Source organism: Anarhichas minor, unplaced genomic scaffold (genome assembly GCF_050575085.1).
Source record: "Anarhichas minor isolate MPS153535 unplaced genomic scaffold, ASM5057508v1 ptg000010l, whole genome shotgun sequence".
NCBI lineage: Eukaryota > Metazoa > Chordata > Actinopteri > Perciformes > Anarhichadidae > Anarhichas > Anarhichas minor.
Window position 1 is genome coordinate 3,389,826 of NW_027466456.1, and position 27,792 is coordinate 3,417,617.

Here is a 27,792-nt window from a genome sequence, read left to right on the forward strand (position 1 = left end):
CTATTTCTTGGATGCTCCGAGTCGAGCCCCGTTCTCAGCCTCGCCGGCTACAAATGCGGGGAGCTACAAGTGGCGCTTCAAAAACTACCTTTTGCTGTAAGTACATGTGTCAGGAAGCGGGGGCTTCACATGAGGCACAGCTCTCTCTCTCTCCTTTAGCAATCTGTCACTCCACTTCCATATTCTGTCTCATCTTGAGCTGCACTCACTGAACTGCCCCCCCCCGCCAGCTCCCTTTCAACCTCCTTCCACACACACAAACCCATGGTCCCTGCATCTTTCCCGTCACATTTTGCAGGTTAAAGCAAATGTCTAAACTGCCGAAAACCTGCACCTGTACTTCAGTATTCTGTGCAGATGTATTATTTGGAAAAAAATGTACCAAAATATATTTAATTGGATTCAATATTGTGTGAGCTCTTTGGCTTTCCTTTGTCTTTTCCCCAGACCCCCTGGGCCTCTACCCAGTAGGCTCATAATAATCCATGTGTAGGTCCTGTCCACCCCTCAGGCAGCCGAGATGGTTCAGTCCAATCATCAATTACATTAGCTTTTGATATAGAGTAAGGCAATATTTCACCAATGCAATTCAATGCGTCTCTGGTTTTTCATATGCCACTCATATCATGTTCCCTCATGAAATAGATTCCCACATGAAATATTAGACTGAATAGCAGCTTTCACTCAATGTTATTGAATGGGCAAGTAATGAACACTCACGGAGACAACCTGACGTACTCATTTTGTTTTTTATTTATTTATTACCTAAAAAAAGAAAATGTTCTATCACAAGTCACACTGAAATGTATTGCTTAAGAAAAAAAATATATTCATATATTTTTTCATTTTTTTCTCATTTTTTATCTTATTTTTTTCATTTTTTCCTCCTTTTTTAAAATCGGAAACATGTTATGTTCCCGTTATATTCCACCAAAAAAAAAAAAAAAAAAGTTTTTTTCCGGACACGAGCATCAGCTGCTGCTATGTCCGTCTCCCCCGCTTTTTAAAAAAAATGCACAAAGAAATACATAATTCACAGTTACCATTTTGGTTTCATAAATTAATACAGTCACACATGTGCTACACCGGTCTAGAGCTAGAACATTGTAAATTGTATTCTGTTATTTTCAATAGTTGGCTACAAGAAAGAACAGGCAACTTAAATGACGTGATCAGAATTCCACCAACATACTGTTTTTTTTTATCCTCTCTGTAATGCTTTTGTCATCTTTTTTGTTTCGTTTCATCTTTTTGAGTTTCACACAGAAGTGAGGCACACACAGAGTATAGTTCATACATATACAAAACAAAATTAAATAAAAATTTGGGAGGGGCAGGGGGATAAATTGTCCGTTAATAATGTTGTATCCAAGGAAACAGGAAGTGCGTGTAGTCTGGAGTCCTCAGAGGACATTTCTTAATAAGGGCTGTTTCTTGCCATCTACGTACTGCGGTGTGAACTTCCCCAGTTAACATACGTTACACAGATTTGTAGCCTTTTGCAGCTTGTTGGTGGGAGGACTGAGTTAAGAGGGACGTGAGGTTTCGGACAACGGAGACCAACAAGCATGGCAACACAATGAAGAAATGGGACGAAGGCAGTGTTTGAGGATCAACACCAACTTTTTGAGTAGTAGTCGATTCACTCGAACAAGCTTCGCCCCTAAAAATCTACGACTCTCGTGGATGCGAATACTGCAGTCCTGCGTATCAACCAATGAAAACAAGCTTAAATCTGACACCGACACAGCAAGGGCAACATTTTTAAGGCACAGAAGCCTTGACATAATAGAGACTCCACCAGCTAAAAGCACTAAACGACAGATGCCCAGTGTCCTCAGTGACAAAAATGGCGCCTGGATGACAACAAGTCCGACAACGATGCACACAGAAAGTTTTAAAAACCAAAATAAAACAACGAAACAAAAAAAAAACATTCCCGCCCCCATTGTCCCCAAGTGTCTCATTTTTTTAGTGAAAGGTAAGGCCACTTAAAAAAAAAGATGAGGTTCACCAAAAAGGGTAATCTCTCACTGCAATCTCTGGGAGTGCAATTGTGGTAGGGTGGTCGATCGGTCAGACAGACAGACGGATGAAGAGACAGACCGGATGCGTCTCTCGGGTTTGACGGGACAGAACTGCAAAATCCGCCCCGGTCTGTTAGTTCCCTGCCAGAGTACGTCCACGCGAGCCTCGGTTGGCGTTCAGGCTGGGGGGAGAGAGGGAGGGGGAGGGGGGGGGTTGGTGGCTTAACAGTTCGTAGGGCTGTCTGGGTCCTAGAGAGTCACGGTGGGGGTGAAACAAGCGCTCGGGGGGGAGTGGAGAGAGACTGTCTTTGCTCATCATCATCTTCATTGACACACAACAGGAATGTTCAGTGCTGAGCAAGACGCGAGTCCACACTTAACTTCATCTGTTTTGTTTTTTTTGCGTCGTAATACTTTTAGCAGGACACCGTTGTTCTAACATTGAGGAAATCAAAAATGACAAAAAAAAACAACCTAATCAACAAAAGCAGCATTGTTAATTTTCTTCACAAATTCATGCATGTTGTTAACCTTCATTCCCACAGCACCAGTTTCTTTTTTTTCTTATTCCATCAATAGAAAAAAGATCAGTGTAATTATCACTTCTGCATGCAAAGAAAAAAGTCACTTTTTCCCCCTTTCGCGTTTTTTTTTCTTATTTTTTCCAAGTCCCCATGTGTAGCAGCAAAACTGTGAAAGGCCTAACCTGATATGTCAACGGATGTACTGGTGGAGGCACTAGATAATGATGCTGGATACAGATCCCACTTCTTCTCCCCCTTTTTGCCAATAAAAAAATAGCCATTACTATGAGGACTTGTGGTAAAGGAACTTCGAAATTTGATGTTTTATCCTGTCGGGATGTTAAGTCGGGACCCATGCATTCACTGCAGCTGATCTTCATGATTTCTGAGAAACTACGGGGGTTATTTGAGAGAAGACAGCTCAGACATAAACATGGGGTTTTCTAAATCAATTTACACTTAAGTCAAAACGTACACACACCCTCATAAACCTTTGCCAATTGTCACATTTATGTACACAAACTAATGCAAACCCTCGTCCATTCAGGTCTGTAAGACATGAGGTGGGCTGGATGAAATTTGACTTTCCGTATCATTTGCTGTGGCTGGACGACTACAGTATAATTCATGAACGAGCTAATGAACGAGTGATTGAATGGACGTATTTGTTGTTTTTTGAAAACAGCAGATAGGAAGAGAAATTAAAAATAGATTTTTTTTTTTCCCATATACATTTTAAAGATTTTAAAATCCTCTAAAGCACTTTCTGTTAATATTAATTCATTTTGTTTACTCATTAATCATTCCTATCGATACCCTATGTCACTGAGGTTGATATCAATACTACCATATTCATTTTTTTTTTTATTTTATTCGATTTCAGGCCCCACCTCCTCGTCCTTGCACACTTTGACCAGCTGTTATAAATCAAGAAAATGTGCAAATCAACAACTACTTTAAACTGTTATATGAAAACCTGAATGCTTTGTGAACAATGCTACATATTTGTTTTTGTTTATAAAATATAATAATATGTTTCAAAATGAAAAAAAAAAGAAAAGAAAAAGGTTTAACCACCCCGTAACAGGTCAAAACTAGACTCTGGTTGGTGAGTTCTGAGATCGATAAGAATGCCCGTTGGAATAATCCATTGTTCGGCAGTTCTGCCATTCTTGTGAATAGGAAACACTGAGGCCTCTGGTGCTCCTGTCCTGTTAATAAGTCCAGTGTGGATCTCTTCATTGCTGTCCAGAGTGCGCTTAAAAAAAACAAATCTTAGAAAAGAAAATACCACCACCGCCACCACCACCACCCACTGAATTCTGCTATGCTCAAAGTTCAGGTGTCGTCTCTGTAATCGCACCGTTAAAAAGTTTTGTACACTGTTGAGTCCGGTTGTTGCCCGTCCAAATCCAAGCGTCAAAGGAAAGTTCTCTTGCAGTTGATGCTGTTTTTCACACGGTCAACTGTGAAGGGACGGGGCGGGAATAAAGTCTGCCAGGAGGGAGGCACGAGGACAACTTTGATACCTCTATATGCGCAGTTCTGTGTCCCCCTCCTGCCGATCCACTCCCTCCAAATATATCTCATAAGTAAATCCTCGAGCGATGCTTTGCGCGCATCGTCGAATCCGTCCCGCGGCGCGTGGGATCAGACGCTTCGGCCTCAGACGCTTCGGCCTCAGGCCATGACGAACTCGGACTTCAAGTCGGCCTTGACGTCGGGCTTCCACACCGAGTCGTCAAAGTCCAGGTCCAGGGAGCCCTCGCTGGACATGCTGCTGTTGCTGTTGCTGCGCCCGGCCTTCCGGTTGGGCAGCCACTGGTAAGGGGAGCGCTGGTCCCTCCTGGCCTTCCTGCGCAGGCGCTTCTGCTGCATCAGCACCTGCAGGCGTTCCACCTTGCAGCGGGTCGCACGGTTCTCGGTCTGACGAACGCGGTCACCTGGCCAAACGAGAAAGAGAGGGGAGGGACGGTCAGTCGGGTGTCGGCTAGGTTTGTTTCAACCCGAGCAGAATTAACTCTCATCAAAAAAACAAACAAACCAGTATTGAGAAGGTTGTCAATATATGTCTTTGTGTTTTAGTGTGTGTGTGTTCAGCACGCAGCAGATAAAGCAACACAGCCTTGACGTTCCCTTTGCTCTGACACACACACACACACACACACACACACACACACACACACACACACACAATGTGGAATTTGCTGCTTAACCTCCCCCACTGAGCCTCATTAGCTCCCCTCAGTGCCATTTCATCCCCTTATCGCTGAGTGGGGAGACCTTCGTCGAACTGAATCTCCTTGAGGACCAATAGCAAGGCCAGAACCGTACAAACAAAGCCAGAGGGAAGGCACTATTGGGATAGCTGCCTATGATTTCTGCGCACATAATTGCAGACGACATGCCTCAGTGACTGGCAGTGCTGCTAAGTGCGTTGCTAGCTGTTGATGTGCCTATAGGAGCGTCCGGTCTCGAGGGAGAGGCTCGGCGTCGCACTGTGAATGCTTTCCTACAGTGGCCCGAGTCGAGCCTAATTCCATTTTATGCGTATATTCGGGGACTTGGAAGGAAGAGAAAGGCAACCGCAATCTATTAGCCGGCTCCATTAGTATCTGTCTGGGAATTAAATAATTAAATAATGGGCTAGAATGTCAATAAACCGAAGCGCAGCGGCCATCTCTGCCTCTGCCGCACAACCAGAACACCCACAAAGACACACTCCAATCCGCATTCGAGCACATCATGTGTTCGCACAAAAAACACGTACACAATGTGTAGGCCCGTGCACGTGTGTACACAAACTTTGCAGGTCGCGGGTGCACGCACGCACAAACACACACACAGCCGCAGTAGCTTTTAACGTGGATCGATGGCAAATTAAAAAGACCTATTGATTAAACCTTAGCTCTAGTGCAGCCATCCATCTCAGGGCCCAGGACAACGCTATTGGCTTTCAATAGAAAATGCAAGCGAATGGAAATTGTAAGCAGAGAGAGAGAGAGAGAGAGATTGGGTTTTCTTCTGCTATTTTTTTTCTTCATTATGGCTGTAGCTCCCCACTCTCAGCTCATTGACCCAACAACCCCCCCTCCCCTTCCCCCAACTCCTCTTCTCTCCCTCTCTAATTCCTCCCTCCTTTCACCCCACAGCTCCTTCCTCCCCCAGCTCTTGCCCCATGTCTCCCCAGAGACAGCTAGGTGGGGCAGTGTGAAGAAGCAGGAGGCGAGAAGGGGGGGGGGGGGGCGTTATGGGTTAAGGAATTCCTCCCCTAGGGGCGAGGGGGGATAGAAGAAAGGACAGAGGAAGAGGGTGGAGGGTAAAGGATCAGCCGTAGGTGGCAGTTTTCCGAATCGATCGTGCCCTCCTCTGCTCCATCGGAATGAATTCCGGACTCTGTGTGGGCTTCATTTCCCTCTTTCCCTCATTTGCTTATCGGGTCGAGCAGCGCAGACCCTTTTCTCCAGCTATAAATATTCACCGCTGCCTGGCAGTGCATACTAAAGAAGTAAACTGCCATCCAGCAGCCTTGATGCTGCGTTTTGAGAGCAGAAAGGAAGCGAATAGTGACACCGAGCCAACAGAGAAAAAAAAAAGAATACTTCTTCACATTCAGCCACACAGACAGAATGGGTTTTTTCCACTTCCTGCCAATGTGTTCTGCCCCCGGTACAAACGTATGTGTGTGCATTCAGATGTTGTGTGAGGGCAGCGTGTCATCTCCAGAAAACAGGGGGTATACCAAAAAAAGGGGGGGGGGTTCTCCTACATTAGAGCCATTGTTCCGCTGCCTCAGCTCCATGTGACATCCACATACGCTGCCGCAAGGCTTTGTTCCCTCTTCCCCTTATTCCCCAGGTCTTGCTAGCTACAAGCTAAAAAGAATTATAATAAAACACCCCTCGGCTGCATCGAAGTATGGCTGTACGCAATGAAACGGCACGAAGCCAACACATGCACGATCTGTTTGTCTGGTGAAGTTTGTCTCTTTATTTAACCCGGGTAGCACCATTCAATACTCCATTTCCTCACAGTTAAATCTACTTGGACACCAACAGTATTTAAGAGCAGGCGCTCACACACACGGGCCGTTTGGTGGGGCTGCAGGTCTTGGCCTTTGTCTTGGCAAGATCTACGACAATGTGGAGCTACACCAAACCTGGTGTGTATGTGTGTGTGTGTGTGTGTCCATTCATCAGCGTCACTACCGGAGCCCTGGGCGGCTGGGCCGGACACAGCTGGCCGCAAGGATCTCCAGACTATGTTTATGACAGAAGGGCTATTATTAGGGCTGGCTAAGAAGGACAGACTATACACACACACAAAACACACACATTAAGATACACACAGGCTGGCCCAAAGCCTGGATGCAGAGACTAAGGTTTGATGTGAGCACAATAACCTTGAAGGACCCAGAGAGAGGTGGATGAGAGACATAGGGAATGAATGAGAGAGAGAGAGAGAGACACAGATCTTTTTTTCTGGAAACGCGCAGTGGAAGATATCAAACAGAAGACTTGGTCAAGGACACAGTGAGGAAGGAAGGAAACGCCAGTCTCCTATACCTCCTATCTTTTTCCCCCCCCACCAATCACACTAAAAGTCAATCCCTGGCAGCACACTTTTCCATCCCCCAAACTCTCCTCTGTGAAGACTTTGACACTGAACCTGTAAATACACAGAGCGCTGCAGAGAAAAACAGAGCGAGAGAGAGAGACAGAAAGAAGGGGCGATCTATGAATAATCGATGCGTCAGTCAGTTTTCCTTGCCTTTGAGCCCAGCCCAGCAACACAGCAAGGACTGAGATAGGGGAGCACACGGGAGGGTGGGGGGAGGAGGATGGAGGTAGAGAAGAAAAAAAAAAGGGGGGAGGAGGGCTGCAGTGTGCGGGACGCACGAGGAGATTAAAGGAGCTTCTCCTTTTATTGATTGTACAAAGATTGGCCTTCATTTGCAGTCGTCTTAGTGCTGTTGTTTGTTTCTTTGCCTTGATAAGTCTTGTGATCTTGCAGAGAGAACATTGTTTGCTCAACATCAAGGGAACCAGGGGAACGAGGGGAGGGGTGGACGGAGAGGAAGAGAGAGTGATAGAAAATCACATTGCAGCAAAGTCGCCCTTAATCTCCTCCAGTATTACTCTCTCGACCCGTTCCACGGGTTAACGATAGAGGGGTCAAAACTCACAGCACCATAATAAACGCAGCGTTATCTCGATATCGGTATTCAAAATCTCAATGTGTTCATAACAGACCAGTAGCTCGATGTCAACAGGTAAACTAGGAAACCTGACCTTTTTGGAGAGACAAAAAACGCCAATCAAGTTAAACACCAGAAGAAGAAAAAATGTAAACTAACTAATCAGACACAAACTGAAACAGCCAATCAAATCAGAGCTAATATGAGCACTCTGACAGTCAGTGAAAGGGCATTGACGGCCCTGCAGGGACACAAGCTCTTCAATGACTTTTAGACTTCATTTGCATTCTCTCCCTCTCTCTCTCTCTCTCCTTGTCGACAATGAAAGGGCACCTGATGTGCTTGGCTGGCTTCACTAGATAGCTCTGCGCCGCGTCGCCGGGGCGTTTGCTCAGTTTCCCGGTGCACGTGTGTGGCGACGAACCCTCCCCCTGTGTGACGACAGCAGAGTAAAGCCTACCAGTGGATAATGCGCGCCGCCTCGACCAAGCGGGTCGAGGCTTGAACACGGGACTCTGTGAGGTTAAGGCCGTAGGAGCTCCCCCCCCCTCATGTCTCTCTCTCGCTCTCTCTCATCCTCCCGTCACCCTCCCTCCTCCCAGTCCCAGCCAGCACGAAGCTAACATGATCTGACAAGCCGAAAGGGGACGGGAATGGGGTGAAGGGACGTGGAAGGGACACAAGAGAGGAAGGGGGTTGCTTGGGGAAGCTTCCAGAGCTAACTTTGCCGCTGCTTTGCCCCCTCTCTGTGGGCCTGTGTTGAACTAAGGCAGCTGCGGTGGGAGTGGGACTAAAAGGCAGCCCTATAATCCCATAGCCCTCCCCTCCTCTGCCCCACAATGGCTCAGCCTGGTGCCCTGTATGCAGCCCCTGTCTCTGGCCCCTGCACAATGGGTTTGGCTGGGCAGGGGGCTGAAGGGGCTGGAGAGGAGGGGAGGGGGTGCCGGGGAGGTCCACCCCGACTCAGTGAAGGAATTTAGCTAACAATCAGCCTGCCGGGCCACGCTAAACCCCCTCCTGTTCAAACCCTGAACGAGACATGGGCGGACAAATCCCCACACAAGCCATGAAACCCGGCTAGTCGAAGACTTAAACCAGGCGTTTTTGCGGCCGAGTGTGTGAGTGAGTGTGTGAGTGTGCATGCGAGTATGTTCAAACTCTTTATTTACGCTTGCCTTCTCCCCGTTTGCACATGAACTTGCGGCGGAAAAGGGTAAAGGCTCTCAGGAGACGGCCCAGCTATGTGACATTTTCAAGAGTTTCACTGCACACACACACAAACACACACACACGTTCAGGCAGATGAGAAGTGCGGGTTGTTCCTGTAGCTGAATGAAGGCAGGTTTCTGTGAAGCAGAGTTAAGCCGCGGTGTTAAGTCCAGTAAGTCTTCCATCAGGTGTCGGGCTGATAAGGCCACCTGAGAGAGCTTAGTCAACGGCTTCCTCGGGACACCGTGTGGAAACGGGATACAAAGTCGACACGCGGCGTCTGTCCACTCGTTGTCTCCGCGAGCCAAACTGCTTGGTTGGGGACGTACACTGCGAGCAGGAAGTTGGACGGAGGCAGCGAAGTCGGGAAAAGGACATTAGACGGGCTACTCCGTCACCCATTCCTTTCATTTTTTACTTGGCCGTTGGTTAATCAGTGGGCAGTCGGTAGACTGATGGACAGGATATAAACACCCATGTGATAAATGGAGGCTTAGTGTTGTGGTTTTACCATCCCCCCTCTTCCTCCTCCTCTCACTGCCCTCTACTTCACAAAGCAAATTCTTTTTCAGAGCTGCATTTCGGAATAAATCTATTAAAAGGCCAAATGAACACAGACGATGTATTGATGCGCAACACAGACGTGGAAAAGAGAGGGAGGAAGACGGGGGAGATGGATTTTACAGACGGGGCTGTTTTTGGACAGCAAATGGGGGAAACAGCGGCGAGTGTAGACGAAGAGATAGATGACAGGAGTGGGGGGGTGAGGGGGGGTCTTCGGGCTTCCCTGAGTTAAGAAAATAAGCCTGTGTTAATCCAACTGTTCACCAGACACTTGTAAGGGCACCCAGGGTGACGCAAAGGAATACTGGACATTCCCCCGGTCAATCCGAACGCAGTTGCTGAAACTAAAAAACACTCCGTTCTGTTTGCCACTGAAGGTCATAAAACAAAGGACGAAGCCAGGGTAGGACAATAGCAACGTATGCTCTCGCTCTTTCCAGACACAAATCGGCGGACCCTCCCTACCGAACTATTCAACAAACATTTACCAGCCGCTCACCGAAGGCGAGCTCGATTTCCTCGACGGGAGATAAGGACAATGCTGTTTCTCCGAGCACAGCCAGGCTATCCTTACAACACTGACTGAATGTTATCGCTTCTGGACATCTGTCTGACACTCGACATCCTGTGTCTCTGCGAGGAAAGGAGCTTTTTCTTTTTTTTTAAACACCCAAAACTCCAGACTCTAAAACAGTATCATCTGAACTAGCACCTGCCCTCTGGGCATCAGGGGTGCGTCGAGGTTTTTTTGTCCGGCCCGTACTTGCCCCAGCTGCAGCCCTTCTTTAAGAGGCAGGTTAAATCACCCAAAGCCTAATCTAATCTAAACATAGCTCAGCCCAGGCTTGAAGGGGGTAAACCTATCTCCTTGGCACACAAAAACAAAGCCATCTCCACCGCCTGACAAGTGAAGCCTGACTGAACAGGTTTGGAGAAATTTGTATTGCATTAGACGTTAAGACTCCCCTCCCCATCTCTTCCTCTTCTCCTCTGCCTCAAAAACCCAGGAGAGATGTACGTATGACTGTTTTTGTTCTTTTAATCTGACTTTTATCTTCCTGCTTTGACAGTATTTTCAGGGTAAAAATAGCTGTTGAACAAGGCAATGGTGCAAAAATAATCCCAACAGAACCGATAGCTACACGCGACGTGCAATGAGAATAGAGACAGTAGACACAAAGACGACAATTAATTCTTTGGTAAATTACAATACAAGAACAGATCTCAGTAAAATGACAGGTTCTAGATTGCAGTCATTTCACACACACACACACACACTCCTGCAAAGCTGTAGCGACTGAGGAAACATCTGCCTCGAGGGATGCACAATGGCTTGCTGTGTGTGTGAGCACGAGTGTGTTTCTGTTTGTGTTCCTCACATGCTTCGCATGAGCAGAGGGAGTGCGGTGTGGAGTCACTCACCGGGGGGTTTGCACATGCGGATCTGACTCTGGCACTGGACCAGCGGATGGAGAGTCGGCGGAGGGCTGCTAGGGCTGCTGGCGGGCACAGAGGTAGCTTTGGGAGAGAGGCCCGTCATGCCGGCGACTTGGGGCGAGGGAGGCGGCGAGGGGGACGGGGAGGTGGGCGAACCACACTGGGTCTGGTAGCGGAGCTGGGTGAGGGAGGGGGGCATGCCCTGGTAGTGGCGCGTGGCGCTCAGGAGGTCGTTGAGGATCTGCAGGATGGTACCGATGTCGCGTCTGGGACGCCCAGTGCTGTCCTGGCAGTTAGGGTGCAAAGTGCCTAAAGAGAGGGAGCAAGAAAGATGGAGAAAGCGTTACGCGAGATGTCTACGAGTTAACAACAAAAAAAACAACAGAAAAGTGAAAGCCTTCAAGGTCATTCCTATACACATGCCCACAACAAACCCTGAGACCAGACAAAGGAGAATGTGTTGAATGAGAAAGTATTTATTTTATTTATTTTGATCTCACTGCTTAGAGCAGCAAAGCATCTTAAAGGAAGCTTCGTGTCCTCTCACCTGAAAAGGTCCCTGAGAAGACTCCGGGAGCGTGGTTGACGAAGCTCTCAATGATGGCACCAGGTTTGCGGGAGCGTGTTGAAGGACTGCTGCCACCGCTGGTGCTGTCGGGGCTGTTGGGGGTGTTGGTGCTGTCGGGGCTGTTGGGGGTGTCGGGGCTGTTGGGGGTGCTGTTGGTGCTGTTGGTGCTGCAGTTAGCCTGGAGGAAAAACATTAAATAGCATAAAGTGAGGCTTCGGGCCATGGTGAAAGCGGTGCAAAAAGAACACATATGTACACAATCCCATCACATCCCATACTGTGTTAACATAATGCATCATACATAACATATACATTAGTTGTGAGCTGGGAAACGTTGAAATTGTGAGGGACAAATCGTATTCATTTAATTGCGGGAATTCAAAATCGAGATTCCGATTAACATTTAAAAAATGTTGCAGCCCTACCCCTCTATCTATATCTATATATATCTATATATATATATATATATATACATACACACACACAGTATATGATGTAAGCTCTGTCTCGAGTTTATGAGTTCTGTAAGTGACCTTTACGTCAGGGTGTTGGAAATACTTTGAGAGCTAGAGCAGGAAAACTGAGCTTTCTGCCATCCTATAGCTCCAGATCAGCCAGGACATCCTGTTACCTCAAACCCGAGAGAGACCAAACTCAGCAGCCCTGCTTTTTGACCTTAGCTTAACTTGGATCACTCAACTGACACCTGAAAGTGAAACCCAGGCAAAGGCCTCCGTGTTTGTGTGCGTTACGCATGTGAAAGCCTCATGAGGAATAGCCGTTTCCGTTTTTTCTCACTACCACACTGGCCCGTCTTTCTGTTATTCTTGTTGTGAACCATCTCCCCCACATAGTCCGCTGACATCTGGTTCTCATTCGCTTTCCATAGGCTGCAGCTCGGGGAGGTAGAGAAAGTATAAACAGCAAATTTGGTTGGTGGAGACAAGCGAGTGCGTTTGTGCGTGCAGCTGTTCCTCGCAGTTATCTCAAGTAAACGGTTGTAAAAGGCTAACGATGAACGGCTGACAACCCTGAGGTTAATGATCAGTCTTCACATTAAAAAACCCAACTCTGATTCATAAAACCTGCCTCTCTTTGAACCCCCTCCCCTCCTTTCCCCCTCAGCGTCTCGCAGGATGAGGTCATAGGGATGCCGTGGCCGCCCCGACTTATGTGTGTGTGTGTTGGCTTGTTTGCATGTATTTGGGAAGCACACTGCACTGCAGTGATAACTAAGTGCACTGTGGTTTGGAAGCACACACACTCACACAAACCTTCAGACCTGAGTAAACCACGGGATCACCCTCACGCTGCTGGGATATCCCACTAATCAATTGAATTGAAGATGATTTAGTTGCGTTCCTGGCAACCCGGGTCAAACGGCCAAAACCCCATCCCCGCCGTTGTTCATTCATGAGAGGGCCAAGTGCCTATGCTACCTTCAGTTGTGTAAAAGTACCACTATCTACCACAGTATTCGTAGCACCTAAACAATAAATAAAATATGGGTCCCTGACAATATTTGTGAGACTTACTTCAGGGCAGAGGACCGGGGCTACGGGGCTGGCCTGGCCGACGTCGTGGCTGGGTTGGCTTGAGGAAGGCTGGTGGTAGTGATGGTGGGGACTGGCTGGAGAGCGGAAAAGACCTCCGGGGACGTTGGACGGGTGAGGGGAGTGGGGCTGGGGCGGGGGAGTAGGGGGGCTACAGTGAGAGGAGGGCGACTGGTGGTACATGGGAGGAACCGGCTGGTGGTGCGTGGAGGGCAGCGTGAAGGAAGGGGAGCCCGGGGAAGAAGGAGGGGAAGGGCCCAGGTGAGGCTGGGACAAGTGGGGGCCGGGCTGGCTATGTGGGTGATGGGGGTGTGGGTGGTGGGAGTGCGGGTGAGGGTGGGGAACGCGGGGCTGCCCTGTGGGCTGCCCCATCGGGGTCTCTGCACTGCCCCGGGTGATGAGGTGTCTGTGCTGGAGCTGGGGACCGCCGGACTGCTGCGCCGCCAACTGGAGCTGGACGAACATCATGTGATCACCGACGCGCAGTGCCAGGGTGAGGGGGGAGCGGCCGGACAGGAAGTCACTGACCTGCAGGTAGACAAAGAGGAGAATTTGAGAAACACAGAATAGAAATCTAACAACAACAAAAAGCAAATCCTACATGATTTATTGGCGCAGAGGTGTTAGAAACTCTGCATCCACATTATGTACAGAATGCCAAAGCCTTTCAAAGAGATTAAAAAACTCCCCCACGCTTATCGACTTCCTCCTTTGTAAATGAACAGTCTGCACCATGGATGGCAGTTGAAATGCAACACAACAGTGCTTTGAGCTCCCCGTCTCATGGAGACACAGACACACCACATTAGCCCATCATGCGATCAATCAACTCTTCTGTAACACTGGCCTATTTACATCTGCTGGGGAGCAGTGGATGAGGAGACCTATTGGAAAACACACACAAATAAGCGCCCACTCCCGCTCGCCTCCCACTGCCCCTCGGTCCGCTCTTAGTCAGCAGCGTTATTCAGCTCGGAGACAGAGGCCACCCTTCTGTCTGGCCCGGGGCCTGAAAAATCAGTCCCACGTCCAGGAAATACACCCCGCCTGCCTCTCCAACACAGAATGGATGATTGTCCGCGGCGGATCTGGAAGGGCTGCCCTTTTTTGGAGCTCTGGCAACGACTGATAGGAGCCGAGTGTGGAGGCCTTCGCTGTCCCACCCCGTGGCCCGGATGGACACACACACACACACACACAGGATAGCGGAGTTGTCACGACTTGGCCGGAGGATTCACACTAAACAACAAAAGTCTTCTTGTCCCCCCCCCCTCCCCTCCTGCATGCCTGCGGCTCCGTTGCTGCGTGATTTGCCACTCACTGCTGTGAGTCTGAGCATGTTTTGTAGGTGCGCGTGAGCGTGTTTATTTTCTAGGGAGAGTCATTCGCAGGCCAGAGAAGCCTTAGGTCTTGAAGACTCTGCAATAATGAAAGCTCAGGCTCTCCCCAAAATAGAAACAAACAGAAACAAACGGCACTGGGGAATACAAAGTGACGCCTCTGTCCAAAAAGGTTTCAACAAACCCCTACTGCCTTGTGTGCTTTCAGTCCCCCAGAGAGGCACGGAGGGGGGGGAACGGGAAGACAGAAGCGGCACCGAAAGAGCTACACAAGGGGAGGAGAAAGAGCACAAAGAGGACGGGAGATGGAGTGAAAGAGTAATGACAAAGCAAAGAAAGCAAGTAATATAGAGGCATACAAAACAAAGACGGCAAAGGAGAGCAGAGGCCTCACTCCCCCGAAGACCCTGCAGCCTTTTGGAGTGTGCTCGTGAGATGGGGGCCCGTAGTTAACCCTGCGACTCACCGGGCCCTGCCCTCCATCACTTCTCTCCCTTTTTCTTCTGCTTATTTATTTCTCTATCGACCGCTGCCTCTCTGTTGCCAGGGTGACCTTTGCACATTGGTATTGACACGGTGTGGAAAAAGAGGATGGAGGGAGAAGAGAGAGGCAGGTGAAAGGACAAGAGGGGGGGGGGGGCGATCTGATGGCTGTGTAAATAACGTGTAAATAATCAACAGCTAAAGCAGCAGAAATCAGCATAAAAGGTTGCTGCCGGATAAACAGAAACTCAGCCTTTTCAGAGTGTTAACTCAGCTACTAATGGCCTGTTGGTAGTCTAGTCCACACCCATGCTTACACTGTCGTGCTTAGACAATAAACTCAGCAGGGCGCGGTGTGAAGTGAGGAGGAGAACAGGGCAGGGTGCTACCTGAGATGACTTGAGGAAACTCCCGTGTACAAAAGGTCACCTGCTAGACAAGACGTGTGTGTGTGTGTGTGTGTGTGTGTGTTTGAGACCTCAGGGTGATGGGGGGGAGGCGGAATCCTAAAAGTGTGTGGGGGTGAGAAAGAAAGAGAAAAGAAGTGGGAGGAGTCGCTGACTGTGTCTGTGACTGACAGCTGTCAAGAGAATGAGTCGACAGTTTGCCAACCCACACACACACACACACACACACAACGTGCATACAGAGTGAGAGGCCCCCGAGGGAGACTAGTGTTTAGTTAACGGGAGGAAGGAAGATGTGAGGCAAAACACCCCCGGGAAGTGAGTGCCTGTTTGGTTATGGTGCCGTTCAGACCTCCGATCCTGTATCCACATTAGACTGTGGTTACCCGACAGGTCGTGCCGGGTTCGAACAAATATTTACAAATTGTTTTCCAGTCGGGTTTGGCCTACTTGACATGGTGCTTCAGCTTGTTTTTGGCAAAATTGTAGTGTCAAATAAAAAATAAATGATAGACTGTCCCCTGAGTCAAGGTGGCGGGACTGTATGGTCGCAGAAGCGTAACGCCCGCCACCCCCCCAGGTTAAAACTGTTAGCGCTGTTCGCACTGTCTGCTGTTAGCACCGTTAGCTGCTAGTCAAGTGCAGGCTGGCGTTGCCGTCTGTAGTTGTGTGTTGGACAATCATCTTGCTGAATATGGTCACTGTAGTACACATGTTGAATCCCAAAGGAGAAAGCTTTTTTCCTGTGAAGGAATCATCCAAGATGCCATCCAATGTCATGTCTGAACAGGCCCTTTGCTTCACTGCTGTTTTTTTTATGCGCGAGCACGTGAGAGAAAGTGAAAGGAAAAAGGCCGACAGTGAGCGACAGCAGGAGAAACAGAGAGGAGGCTTGATTACCCTTATAATGACTACTGTGGATTATTCAAAACCGCCGAGCTGAGATCCGTGTACTCCTACTGAGCTCCCAACACCACATGGCAGGCTACAAATTAGCCGGCGAGAGAGAAGCGAGCTGTCTCACGGCCGTCTGTGGTGGTTTGCTGTGGGAGCCGGCGAGAGTGGAGGGCCCGGCTTTTGTTGTGTTAAGGCTCACGGGCATAAACCAGCCATTCATTGTTCCCTTTCTGATGCAGCAGCAGCGGTATGCAAAGAGAAGAGGAGCTCATGCCTGAAGAACAAGGTGTGCTGGTGAACAACACGCATGAGTTGATTATACTCATCAGAAATCTGACGGGCAGAGCCCACCTCGGTGACATACAGGTGTTGATAAAGAGCCGTTCCACTTAATTGCTCCTCTTTAACGACTGACCCCACAGCCGGCGCCATCAACCATTTTGTTTTAGCTGTCAGGGAGGTGCTATTTTGTTTAGCAGGCGGCTTTGGTTGCTATGCAGCGATGGGGGAGAATATGATAAGGGCCAGGAGGGGTGGAGAAAAGATGGAGGAAAAAGAGGGGGGTGGGTGGCATGAGAGAGGAAAGGAGAAAGGATGGTGATGTGGGGGGGATGGGGGCGATGGGGGTAGGGTGTCAGAGTGGTGGTGGGTGATGAAATATTCAGTGAGAGCGTGCCTCTGGCTCCTTCCCTCTTTTTTTTTTTCCGACATCTCTGGCTGACAGTTTTATTTATTGGGGTCCCCGTGGTTCAAGGAACTCATTTGCAGTCGCTCTTCCTTTGCACACTAAGCGAACTAAGGGAGGGAGATAAGGAGTGAGGCAGGAAGAGAGAGGCTGAGGGAGGGGGAGAGGGGAGGAGAAAGATAGAGAGCGCTGGCAGAACTGAGCTGACATTCATGAACAACTGAGCAGCTTTGTGCCGGAGCAGAGAGGATAGAGAGGATTGGGAGGGCGGGACAGGAGGGTGGAGAGAGGGCCGCCTTGAGAGGAGGAAGCCGCTCTGGTTTCCGGCGCAGCGGCTCACCTGTCGAACCGCCAGGCGAAGAGTACGGTTCAAAAACCTGCTCCTTAACCCGCCCATCGACCTAGATGTTCTGATCGCAGCAGGACACTATTGATAGTCCCTTTGCAGACAAACACCGGCTAAAGATGCAATAACAGCCCCTCAAAAGAGAGAGAGAGAGAGAGAGAAAAAAAAAAGAATCAATGCAGCCGGGAGGAGGTTCTTCAAAGGCCCTATTAGAAAGATACGGCGTCTGTAATACTGCCTGATAAGAAACAGAGGGGCCAAAAGAGGACCAGCTGGCCATCAGAATGGCAAAGTCCAGGACGATCGGGTTCCCAAGATAAAGCCACTCCTCACACGCCAACTGTGCCAACGACTGACCGGCTATGCCGAGCCAACTCGCATGCCCACACGGGTCTCGGGTCTCTCGGGCCTCGCGCATCAGCTCCACATTCGGGGCGGGCAACAGCGAAGAAATCCTCATTCTCGCTAGCTCGCCTGCTGCTCTCACGCTCTGCCTTCAATACCTGCTGGCGCTTTATACAATTTAATCGGGTTCCTGTGTCTGTGCCCAGCCAGACAAATGTGTGGATACTTGTAAAAACAACATAATCAACACCGACAAAGAGAGGGGGAGGAAGCATCTCATGTCTGGGATGAAGTGGGTACAGGAGGTGAGGCGGGATGACTACTGTGAAGGTTTCTGTGTGGCTTTGTGGATCGACCTGGCTATTTTTGACCCCGGCCACCTCCGTTTCACCGGTAGCGTATATGGCTAATTGACTCAATTAGACTTGGTGGTGGCTATCAGACGTGACTTTTCCTGGCCCCCGTCCTCCCACGCGGTGGCCCCACTAGTCACGACGCCTGCTACTTAAATCACAAAAGCTCAGAGTCGCCCGGGGAATGGAAAGCAATGACGGTCACAACTCAAACATGGAGAAATGAGACTCCCCTGGCCGCTGAGCGAGATAGCACACAAAGACACGGACATTAAAAATGGATGTTGCCACGCACACACACACACACACACACACACACACACACGTACATGGACAGATGCATACACTCAACAGGACAATGAAATCCCCTAAAAATCCATCCATCCCTTGATTGCTCCACAACACACCTTGATCCCCCCCACTGTGCTTTTAAGCATCACAATGGGGATTACACAGGTGCAAAAATACTGCGTGATCAGCTTATTAATGCAATCTTCAAGGCCAGGATTTACACGAGCGTGGACTAAGTAGGCCTTTGGATCAGCATTGTCTTCTGTTCCATACGCGATTCGATTTACACGTCCTGCAGCTAAATGAATTTCTGTCGTGTTCATTTAGGGGGCAACAAAAGAAATTAACATTCTAAAGAGCAAACACTCCCTCTCTTATACCGCACGCTTCTAAAAAGCCTTCATTTCAAATGGCAGTGGGAAGGACAGAGGAGGATCCTCTCATATTGACCAACAAACTGACTCGAGTCATTTTTCAATTCCTTGCACTCTCAAATCCTCAATACAATTACTCTCCAATGATTTCCAGTAGTGTCAATCCTGCTGATTAACTCGCATCTAGATGAGGTGTTCTACAGGACTGGAAAAAAAGAAACGTATTGACCATCTGCATTGAGCTGTTTTACACACAGTCACGTGCGCACGGACATGCAGTTGATTGTACATATACAAACACACACACACACACACACACACACACCGCCACTGTCCATCATCTGCAGTTTCTCGTACTATTAAGCCGAACATCTTCCGCCGTTTTGTCTTGATTTCCTTCCTTCCATTAGAGGCTCGCTCGCATTTCTTCATCTGCGAGTTACCCAAGCGCATGAGCTCCTCCTCCCCCATTACCGACCGACCCACGGAACTTGCACATCCTACTTGACGCACTACAGAATAACTCTCGCAACGCTCTCCTTTTTCTTTTTTCTCCTCCACCTGTGACACAATGACAAAACTGTGCCATACCGTTGCTAGAGGAGGAAGAGGAGGAGGAGGAGGAGGAGGAGGAGTGGATGAGGACAGGAGGAGCAAAAAAGTAGCGCAGATACGTAACCCCCCATGATTCCACGGGGACATATTGGAATGGCAACACCCAGCCTCCCCCCAAAAGAAATCGGCGTTAGTGTTGAAGGCTAAATGTGCATCCCGCTGAGCCGCGCGCTCCGGCTGGAGATTGATTTTAAAAAGCAGTATGCTCCGCTGTAGCTGCACTCGACTGGGCATTGCTGACGCCTATGGATGTGTGGAGGATGAAAGGGGATCCAGGGGGAGAGAGAGAGAGAGAGAGAGAGAGACGAACTTAAAGAGTGGCCCTCAATCATTGTTGTGTGTTTGAGGGCCTGTCAGCTGGGCAGGTTGGGTGCTTATGCTTTAAGACAGGAACAAAGAGGTGGCTGCTTGGGGGAAGGGCAATGGAGGGGGGGGGGGGGGGGAAGTGATGCCTGGTTGGCTTTTATTCTAACATCAATGTGCATCAATGAGCAAATAGTCCCTGTGTGCTGAGAGGGACACATAATCCTTCTCTTTCTGTCAAATACCGAGATCAATAGATGGAGAGCCGATGTCACTGTCTGCACATGGCCAGAAATCGTGAATATTGCTTTCGTTTCCCTTTCACTGCTTGTCTTGAGAGTGTACGTTCATTTCACTACTAGGATCAGACATTTTCTCATTCTCTGAACTCAATCCTCTTAAATATATCCTTTCAATTCTGGTGTTTCCTGTGTGTGTGTGTGTGTGTGTGTGTCCACGCATGACTGCGTATGTGAGCTGAACACACAACCTCTATTTAGCAGACAGAAGGAGAAGAGAGTAGCACGGGCAACTGTATTGGCAACTGTATTTTGATGGGCCGTCGCGAGGCCGTGGCTTAATACAGCTTAGATGTCATGCAAAAAAAAAAAAAGCCTAGGGAGATGCCAGAGGAGGACTTAAGGCAGCCCAGGGTTGTCCTTGCTAAAGAAGTCAGCCATCACGGTCAAACCGAGGCAGCTAGCCGGACATGCAAACCGCAGCACATTTAAATTATAGGGCCCTCGGAGAGCTGTTAAGCAGAAACAAGAGAGGGAGAAGGGGGAGATGGAGCGAAGAAAAAAAAAAAAAATCCCATTTCGATAATTGCAGGGGCTCCATTTCCATAAAACATTTTTTTTTTTGTATCTAACTCGCTCCACAAAAGTCTGAAACAACCCTGGAAGCTGTCTTGTTCTGCTCGGTCGGTTGGCTAGCTAGCTGCGAAAACTCCCCCAGACTCCTGATAAAAGGAGAAGTCATAAGGTGATCCGCTCAGCCCCTGGTCTACCATGAATACACACACCCACACACACACACACCCACACACACACCCACACACACACACACTTCCTGCCAAAACACCCGATCTGGAAAATGAGACCTCACATGACCAAAACACAGGTGGGGGTGAGGGGTTATCAGAGATCCAGGGGTTGACACCCGCTTCTTCCAGCGGCTAGCACAGCGAGCAACCACCCCACATCTCCCCGAGGCTATTTTTGGGTGTATGGGCATATCAGTTATCATGTCAGACACTCTTAAGAGCTAAGTGCATTGATTGATTTTTGATAGCCCCAGAGTTGGGGGGAAGGCGGGGAGAGGAAATGAGGGAAAGCTTTTGTGTTCCTATTTTTCTAATCTTACTCAGATCCTTAATCTCTCCGCAATCTATATCATTCCATCCCGCTTCATGAATTATAAAGAGGAATCAATTTCTCGGGATAAAAACACACTAAAGCAGCTTTATGCCGGGTTTTTTTCCTTAACCTTTTACCCTGCTGTCCGCCTCACGGTGCCCTTCTCTCTACGGCCGCGGCAGGATTACAATTAATATCACATAAATATGAACGCAACAGTGACACACGATAAGCAATTCTGAAGGAAAAAGCATCCGGCTTGGGCTGAATAGTTCAAAGCTTCCTTCATAATGCTGACATTAGCATTATTATAATGAATAACTTTAGTAGTAGCCTACAACGTCCACCCTCTCTGCCTCGCTGTAATTGTCCCCAGTAAGAGGTAAAAATGTATTGAAATAAGATCATTTCCACAATTCGCAACACTAAATACTCGGCTTCCGTCCATATTTGATGACATTTAGCTTTTCAAAAACATTTTCACTGCGGCCATACGCATGATGAGGGACAAGAGGCAAGGTGAGAAATCAGCTCTTCTGTCTGCCTCTGGTGAAAACGCCGGCCACTCATTGGCTGACCCAGCAAAAGGTGTCCCACATGATGGGCATGGGCGCGCACACGTTCACTTATACACACCTACACACATGCAGTCGTCGGCTGTCGGCGCTACGAGACGCATGCTCAGTTCACACACACACACACACACACACACACACACACACACACACACACACACAAAACAAGGCCAGGATTTCCACCACAAAATGATCAGCAGGGAGTTAAGCGAATCCACACTCTATCTCCAATCAGCCCACATCCTCTGATTAAAAAAAATCTGACTTAATGCACAGCATCGTTCTTCGGACAAAGGCATCACTCATTTCGCCATCTTGTCCTGTTTTGACATCAGTCGGCGGCGCATCACCGATGCACTTACGCACATCTCAGTGTTGCCCAACGCCACAAAAGGAAGTAGGTGTGAGTCAGTCAGTCAGCTGCAGAGTGTTTCATACGTCACACCGTTGCTTGTGTGTGTGTGTACTCAGCCTTATCGCCTCTCTTCTCGCTCGCTCTCTCTCTCTCTCTCTCTCTCTGCGGCCAGCGCCTGAGAACTCTCTGCCTCTTTCTGCTCTACTCTCACTATCTATCATTTTTTTGGTCGAGTCACGTCACTCTGACTCAAATGCATCCTGCAATTCAGCCGGCCTGCCTACAGAGCCGTTTCACTGTAAGTAAAAGGAGCACAGGCCCCCTATTGCGCGCACGCTAAGGCTTCCAGGAACCCTATGCTAATGCTGAGCGAGACGGCTGTCATCTGATGATCCAGCACTATGTGTATGAGTGAGTGAGACGATGCTGCAGTCACAGCACACTTCCTGGAAACTTGCCTGTGCATGTGTGTGTGTGTGTGTGTGTGTGTGTGAATGTGTGTTAGAGCATGAAAACAGGAGGAGTGGAGCGAGATTACAGATAAAGGTATAAACAGAAAGGTGGCAGTGAGTGTTATATGTGCTGCTGGTCACACACACACACTATCACAGATGTTACTAGGATACAAGGGGTGTTGCTGCTTATTATATCCCAACAGCTCACGCTGGATGTCTAGTTTGGCTTGTTTAAGAGGCTGAGATTAGACAAGCAAAGAGGCTTGTGCAGCCTGCTCATCGCCTCTCTCTCTCTGTCTGTCTGTCATATCTGTCTGTTGCTCTGCACTTAACCGAAGCTACCTCCCATATCCCCATGCACACGCACGCAGAACCACACACACACACACACAATAGACCCACAGCTCAGTTTGTATTGCAACCATGTTGCACTATTGCGTAAACAGTCTCTTACCTGAGTTTCCGTGAGACTCTCCAAGGCTTGCATAACTGACTGCTCGGGTCTTGATGCTTGAGACTGCAAAGAGAGGAAAAGAATATATATTTAAAAAAAATAATTTTAACAAACTAAAAATGGTGATTTGTAAAGTAATAAATATGCAAAGAAAAAAAAAAAAAAAAGCTCATATTGGTTATCTGGACTGCAAGCTAACACGGCCAGGTGAGCCTCACCATTAATCCTGCTTCGACTGTTGGTACAAGTGTTAACTTGCTCCCATCGGAGATGCCGAGGTCCTGGAGTTTGCCTGAATTTAGTCGCCTGAAGGGTTAAAAGAGAACAAGATAATTAGACGGTGCTGACAATATCTTCTCTCTTCAGACACACAAACAGCCTTCAGCCAGGGGAGGGAGGGAGGGAGGGAGGGGGGGGGGGGGGGGTTTAGACAGAATTCAAAACTAGTTTGGAAAAGAGCCGTGGGTGAAAAGCTCCATGAAAGAGAAGTATTGATTGAGCTGTCATATTTCAATTTGGAGTATAGTGGAGCTTGACAAGCGCTCGCAGTGGATATCTGGCACCGGTGCCACTTGCCTAAGTGGAGGTGAGTATTTTCTTTCGCTGTTTCGAGTTGCACAAACGAGGAGCAGAAACTCCAAAACCAGAACCGCAGTCCTTTTATTAGTTATGAGGGAACAAAAGCAAACAGCGTGGCATGACCCTTCTATCAACCATTGCAGGTCCATTGTTCTTAATGGAGTCGTACTACGACGGCTGGTTCTGGAGAAAGTTGATTCCATAATACGTTTCTTGCTCTGCTTTGTTTCATGTTTTGGTGCAGAGCAGGAGTGTCTGCTCTATATGAGGAAGTGGTCTTTCCCAGCCGGTCACGATGCAGCGAAGCCCCTCGCGGGGCCTTGACTCACTGTGAGGGATGTTTCAGGACAGCCTGCTGTACAGGCATGACCCACATCTCACCCCATGCAGCCCAACAAAGGCCCCTCAGCGCCCCGACGTGCTGCAGGTCTCCATGTTTGAGGAGCAGGAGGGGATTTAAAAAAAAAAAAAGGGGGGGGGGGGGTAGGTTTTAAAGGATGATGTGATTTAGTTGGTGATTACAGTAGAGGGGAGGGGAGGGGATTGGGTGGGGGGGGGGACTATGCTGACTGTTTGCATGCGCTACAAACCGCCCTTCTCTATTTAACATAACACCTGCACTATTATACCACCTATACTTTAGGAGTTGTTCTGCTTCAGAAGCTGCTGGCTATTACCATGTAACACCCAACCACATGCAGGACACGTCCACCTTCCTTTATACAGGGACAAGTTAAAGAGAAACAATATATATGCCTGTGCAGCAGCAGCAGCAGCAGCAGCAGCACGGTAAATAAATTACAGGCTACCAAGTCCCCGTGACTTTCCTCATTAATGTTTAACAGGTCTGATTCCCACAGCATTAGTAATTCAGTCAGGCTTCAGTGTTTATAACGAAGGAGGAGGCATGAATCAATGCAAGTCTGCAGATCGCCTCGTCAATACGGTGCCAGTGACCGGTGCGTCCCCGGTGCGTAATTCCAACACCCGTGCGTCCTGACGGTCGGTGGGTTTCCTTGAACGTCGCGGCCAAGGTTCGCCTCTGAAGCCTCCCGAGAGCTCGGCCTCTCCATAAATCCGAAAGCATAGATTAAAGAATATCGCTGCATGCCCGGAGGGTGAACGCGGATCTATTCGCATTTTTTTTGTTTTTTTACAATACTGCGCAATAGTTTAAACATTACGGTAAACGTATTGCACAGATCCATGCTGCCCTTTAAGGGGGAACACATGTTTATGGTCTTTACCATATATAGAAAGGCTGCAGCACTTCTAGGAAACAGATTCCAGTTACTCACGTTTCTTTGTGTAGCAGAGCGAGTCTCTCTCTCGGCACTTTGAGCCTTTGCGACAGCCTCCTCTTCAGTCCGTCCACGGTCTCCTCCTGGGGAAGGGAGAGCTCGAAGCGTGTGCCGGTGGTGGAGTGGATGTACAGATTCATGGAGGGCTCCGTCGGGACGGCCTCACAGGACGAAGCCCCGCGACTGGTGCAGCTCCGGGCGCTGGGGTGCTGGTCCATCCGATAACCTGTGGTTTAGAGGGAAGTGTTTGGGGGAGGAAGGGAGACGAGCAGAGCCGGAGATGAAGCGAGGTTTTGGGGTAGGGAGGAGGATGGTGAAGCGGATCCGTCGCTTCGGCTACCGGCCCTTGTTCAAAGGCAGCTCCGAGAGTCTGAATACAACCCGGTCCGTCTTCTCTCCGGTCGATATCATGAGAATATTCCCACAGGAAAGTCAACTAAACAAGGCTCCCTTCTCTCTTTGCTACACCGGTTTCCCCTTCTTCTTATTCGTTGTTGCTCTCTCCAACGTGCAAAGCAAGAGTCTTCCTAAATGCTACATAGATGGGTGAACGCCAGGCAGGAACGCAAGTATGTTGTCAGCAAAAACAATTACAAAGAAAATGCCATGGACGCTCATTTACGCAGGCGGTTACCGTTAAAACACAAACGGGGAGGTTTAATAGTAATACCAAAAAAAAGAATATAAATTCCTCTCGGTGTTCTGTGAGCTTTTTGCGAGCTTTAGATGAGAAAACACACAGTCCGTGAGCTGCAAAAGCCTCGTACGGTTCGTGGAGAGAGAGAGAGAGAGAGAGAGAGAGAGGCTCTCCGCTGCGCACTCGTACCCACGGCGGCTCCTGTGAAATATCGACAATGAACGTTGTCCACAAAGTATCCCACTTCCACCGTCTATAAAAAAAAAACTGAAAAAACGCCCACAAGCCCCACAGCCGGCCCGGCCAATCACAGGAGAGCTCCGTTAGAAACGCTGACTGACTTCAGCCAATGGTGAGAAGGGATCCACACCCACGTGGAGGGCAGGCGAGTTTAGGCCATTCATAATAAATTACAGCATATAGGACAAAAATATGAGCCCCGTACCACGGGAGCGTGCAGCAGCGGGGCCTAAGCGGAGGTCCGTGGTCCTTTTAGAAGGTCACTGGAGCGTTTGAGGTAACGGAGCGATAAAGACGAGTTGTTTACTAACTTGCTCGCTATTAATTACTTATTACTACGAAGTAAATCGATAACTACGAACTACCCTGCTAGTTGATTTCTTTCATTTCAGGTACCAGCTGTATACAGTGCTATTTATTTGATCTTGTGTGGGAACAAATAGCATTCATCATTAAAGCACCTGCACACCAGTGATCTCTACACTGGTTCATATAAACCATCAGAAGGCCTGTTGTTGCATTGACAGTGAAAAGCAAATAATATACATATGACACATGAAGTGCTGCACATGTTCATTATTTCCAATAAATATCTGCTGAGATGACAACACTAAGCACAGGATCGTACACACAACGAGGGACAGATTGGTAATTACCGAAATAGAGTGAGTCGGGCCTTTAACGTGATGAAGGAGATACTCGGTCTCCACCCAGTGGCCGAAGGAGGAACTTCGATAACTTGCAAGTGACTCACTTTTGCATAATGCAATTTTTGAATTTTACAGCAAACATTTTTACCCGTCAGGGATATGATTTTAATTAGTTTTTATTTTGAGATCGATCATTAAATGAGCTCATTATGCTCTTAGCACGGTTGTCACCACCGCAGTGCAATTGAATAAAGGTCCTTATTGCGCTTCTAAAACACACGACATCAGCAACGACTTACTGTCAGATACTAATTATAATTTACAGTAACGGTGACATTCTCCTGTCGTCGATACCGGCTCTTATTAAGTTAATCATGTCCGTGGCATTTACATGGAAGGTGGCTCGTCCAATCACTTGACAACGTGCTTCTATCGATCCGCGATTGACTGCTTGTCTCCAAATGGATTTCTTAACCCACACAATACGTCAAAACGGATAACAGACACTTGTTCAAATGACTCAAGAAAAGAAGAAAACATAAAGTTGGATTTGATATTAAAATGCACTTACCAATTATTGTGGCGAGAACTTTAAAGCTTCGCGCAGAAGTGTGTCGTGTTCCAGCGCGTTCCCCCAGCTTTGGCATGTAAAATAAACCCAAGTGGTGATAAAAAAACAAAACAAAAAACTCAAGAGATAAATCCAAACACCTGAATATCCACTCTGCGTGTCCGGCAACGCACCAGACCTCCGGACCAATAGGGAGCTGCGGTTACGTCCTCTGCGTTGTGAGCGCGCTGGTGTCTGTCTCGGTTGTGAGAGAGCTCATGCACGGGAAGGTGAGACACCTCTTTAACCGACTCTTCTCGGATATGGGCGGAGTGTAGTGTTCTTGTTATGTCAGCATGGGATTTAAGGTGGCCTCGCTTCCCCCCCCCTCCCCTCCTCCCCTCCTCCAGTAACCGCCTCTGAAGTTCAGCCGCGTGCCCGTCCGTTGGGAACAGAACGTGTCCACGCAGAGCCGCAATAGATAAAGATACCCACAATTGTGTCAATGCGCGCGCGGCTCTCTGAGCAGCAGCGGAGGCTTTTTTTAATGGAGGCTGGAGATCTAAATAGTAACAAAACACCGCTGGTCTTGTTTTTATTCCACCTTAACAAAACAGTTAATGAAGCGGACGCTTCGGCGGCGCGAGGGGCGTTGCCAGTGTTTGACGACACAAGAGGGAGAAATGTCACCGGGCAACAGAGAGCAGGTAAACAGGCTCCATGGAGACGAGGACACGTCCAACAGATAAACAAAAACTTTTCTGGCACAATTTGTTTCTGTGTTTTCGGGGAACTGTGCGCATCTGTTGGGGATCTTTATGGGCATTTGTCAAAAACATGAGGGAAAAAGCCAGTCTGTCAACTTCCTTTTTATACAACATAACAAAAGTACAAACAAAATATACTCTATCTAAGTATTGTCAGTTAAATGTACTTTAAGTATTAAAAGTAAAATAACTAATTATGACCATAGGTTATTATTACTGCTACTCTGATATTATAATACTATTTTAAACATATTTTACTGTATTATTATCTGCTTATGGCACTGTATAATCATATTTATAAGCACTCATGATGATTTATTACATTAAAACATTAAAAAGCATTTTATAATGAC

At 48.3% G+C, this 27,792-nt stretch overlaps 1 protein-coding gene and 1 long non-coding RNA gene across 4 annotated transcripts in view; one reads left to right on the forward strand and one right to left on the reverse strand.

Annotated features, from left to right (window-relative positions):
- LOC142946393 (uncharacterized) overlaps positions 1 to 27,792 on the forward strand; it is a 50,553-nt gene that overhangs the window by 300 nt on the left and 22,461 nt on the right. The window contains exon 2 of one of the 2 annotated variants that reach the window (XR_012953072.1): positions 1 to 96. This is a non-coding gene — a long non-coding RNA (uncharacterized LOC142946393). Of the gene's footprint in view, positions 1,380 to 27,792 lie in introns of those variants that run through there. The other variant, XR_012953073.1, reaches the window with a different exon arrangement.
- On the reverse strand, positions 731 to 26,993 carry midn (midnolin). Of its 2 annotated transcripts, XM_076087581.1 has the most exons (9): positions 26,867 to 26,981; positions 26,694 to 26,760; positions 24,593 to 24,821; positions 22,934 to 23,021; positions 22,716 to 22,778; positions 13,062 to 13,607; positions 11,506 to 11,704; positions 10,944 to 11,267; positions 731 to 4,494 (listed from the first exon to the last, which is right to left on the reverse strand). In XM_076087581.1, exons 3-9 carry the CDS (start codon positions 24,811 to 24,813, stop codon positions 4,232 to 4,234), a joined length of 1,704 nt encoding a protein of 567 aa, XP_075943696.1. In that variant the 5' UTR covers positions 24,814 to 24,821; positions 26,694 to 26,760; positions 26,867 to 26,981; the 3' UTR covers positions 731 to 4,231. The 2 variants fall into 2 exon arrangements, with proteins under 2 accessions (XP_075943696.1, XP_075943695.1); XM_076087580.1 differs by having other exon boundaries at positions 26,694 to 26,993.

Excerpts from the sequence above, each read along its gene's own strand:
- midn (XM_076087580.1), bottom strand. The coding sequence starts at position 26,769 with ATGCCAAAGCTGGGGGAACGCGCTGGAACACGACACACTTCTGCGCGA. Across the intron at positions 23,022-24,592 it reads GCTCTGCTACACAAAGAAAC|GCGACTAAATTCAGGCAAAC; the intron begins GTGAGTAACTGG and ends TTAACCCTTCAG. Across the intron at positions 4,495-10,943 it reads CCGCATGTGCAAACCCCCCG|GTGACCGCGTTCGTCAGACC; the intron begins GTGAGTGACTCC and ends TCGTTTGGCCAG.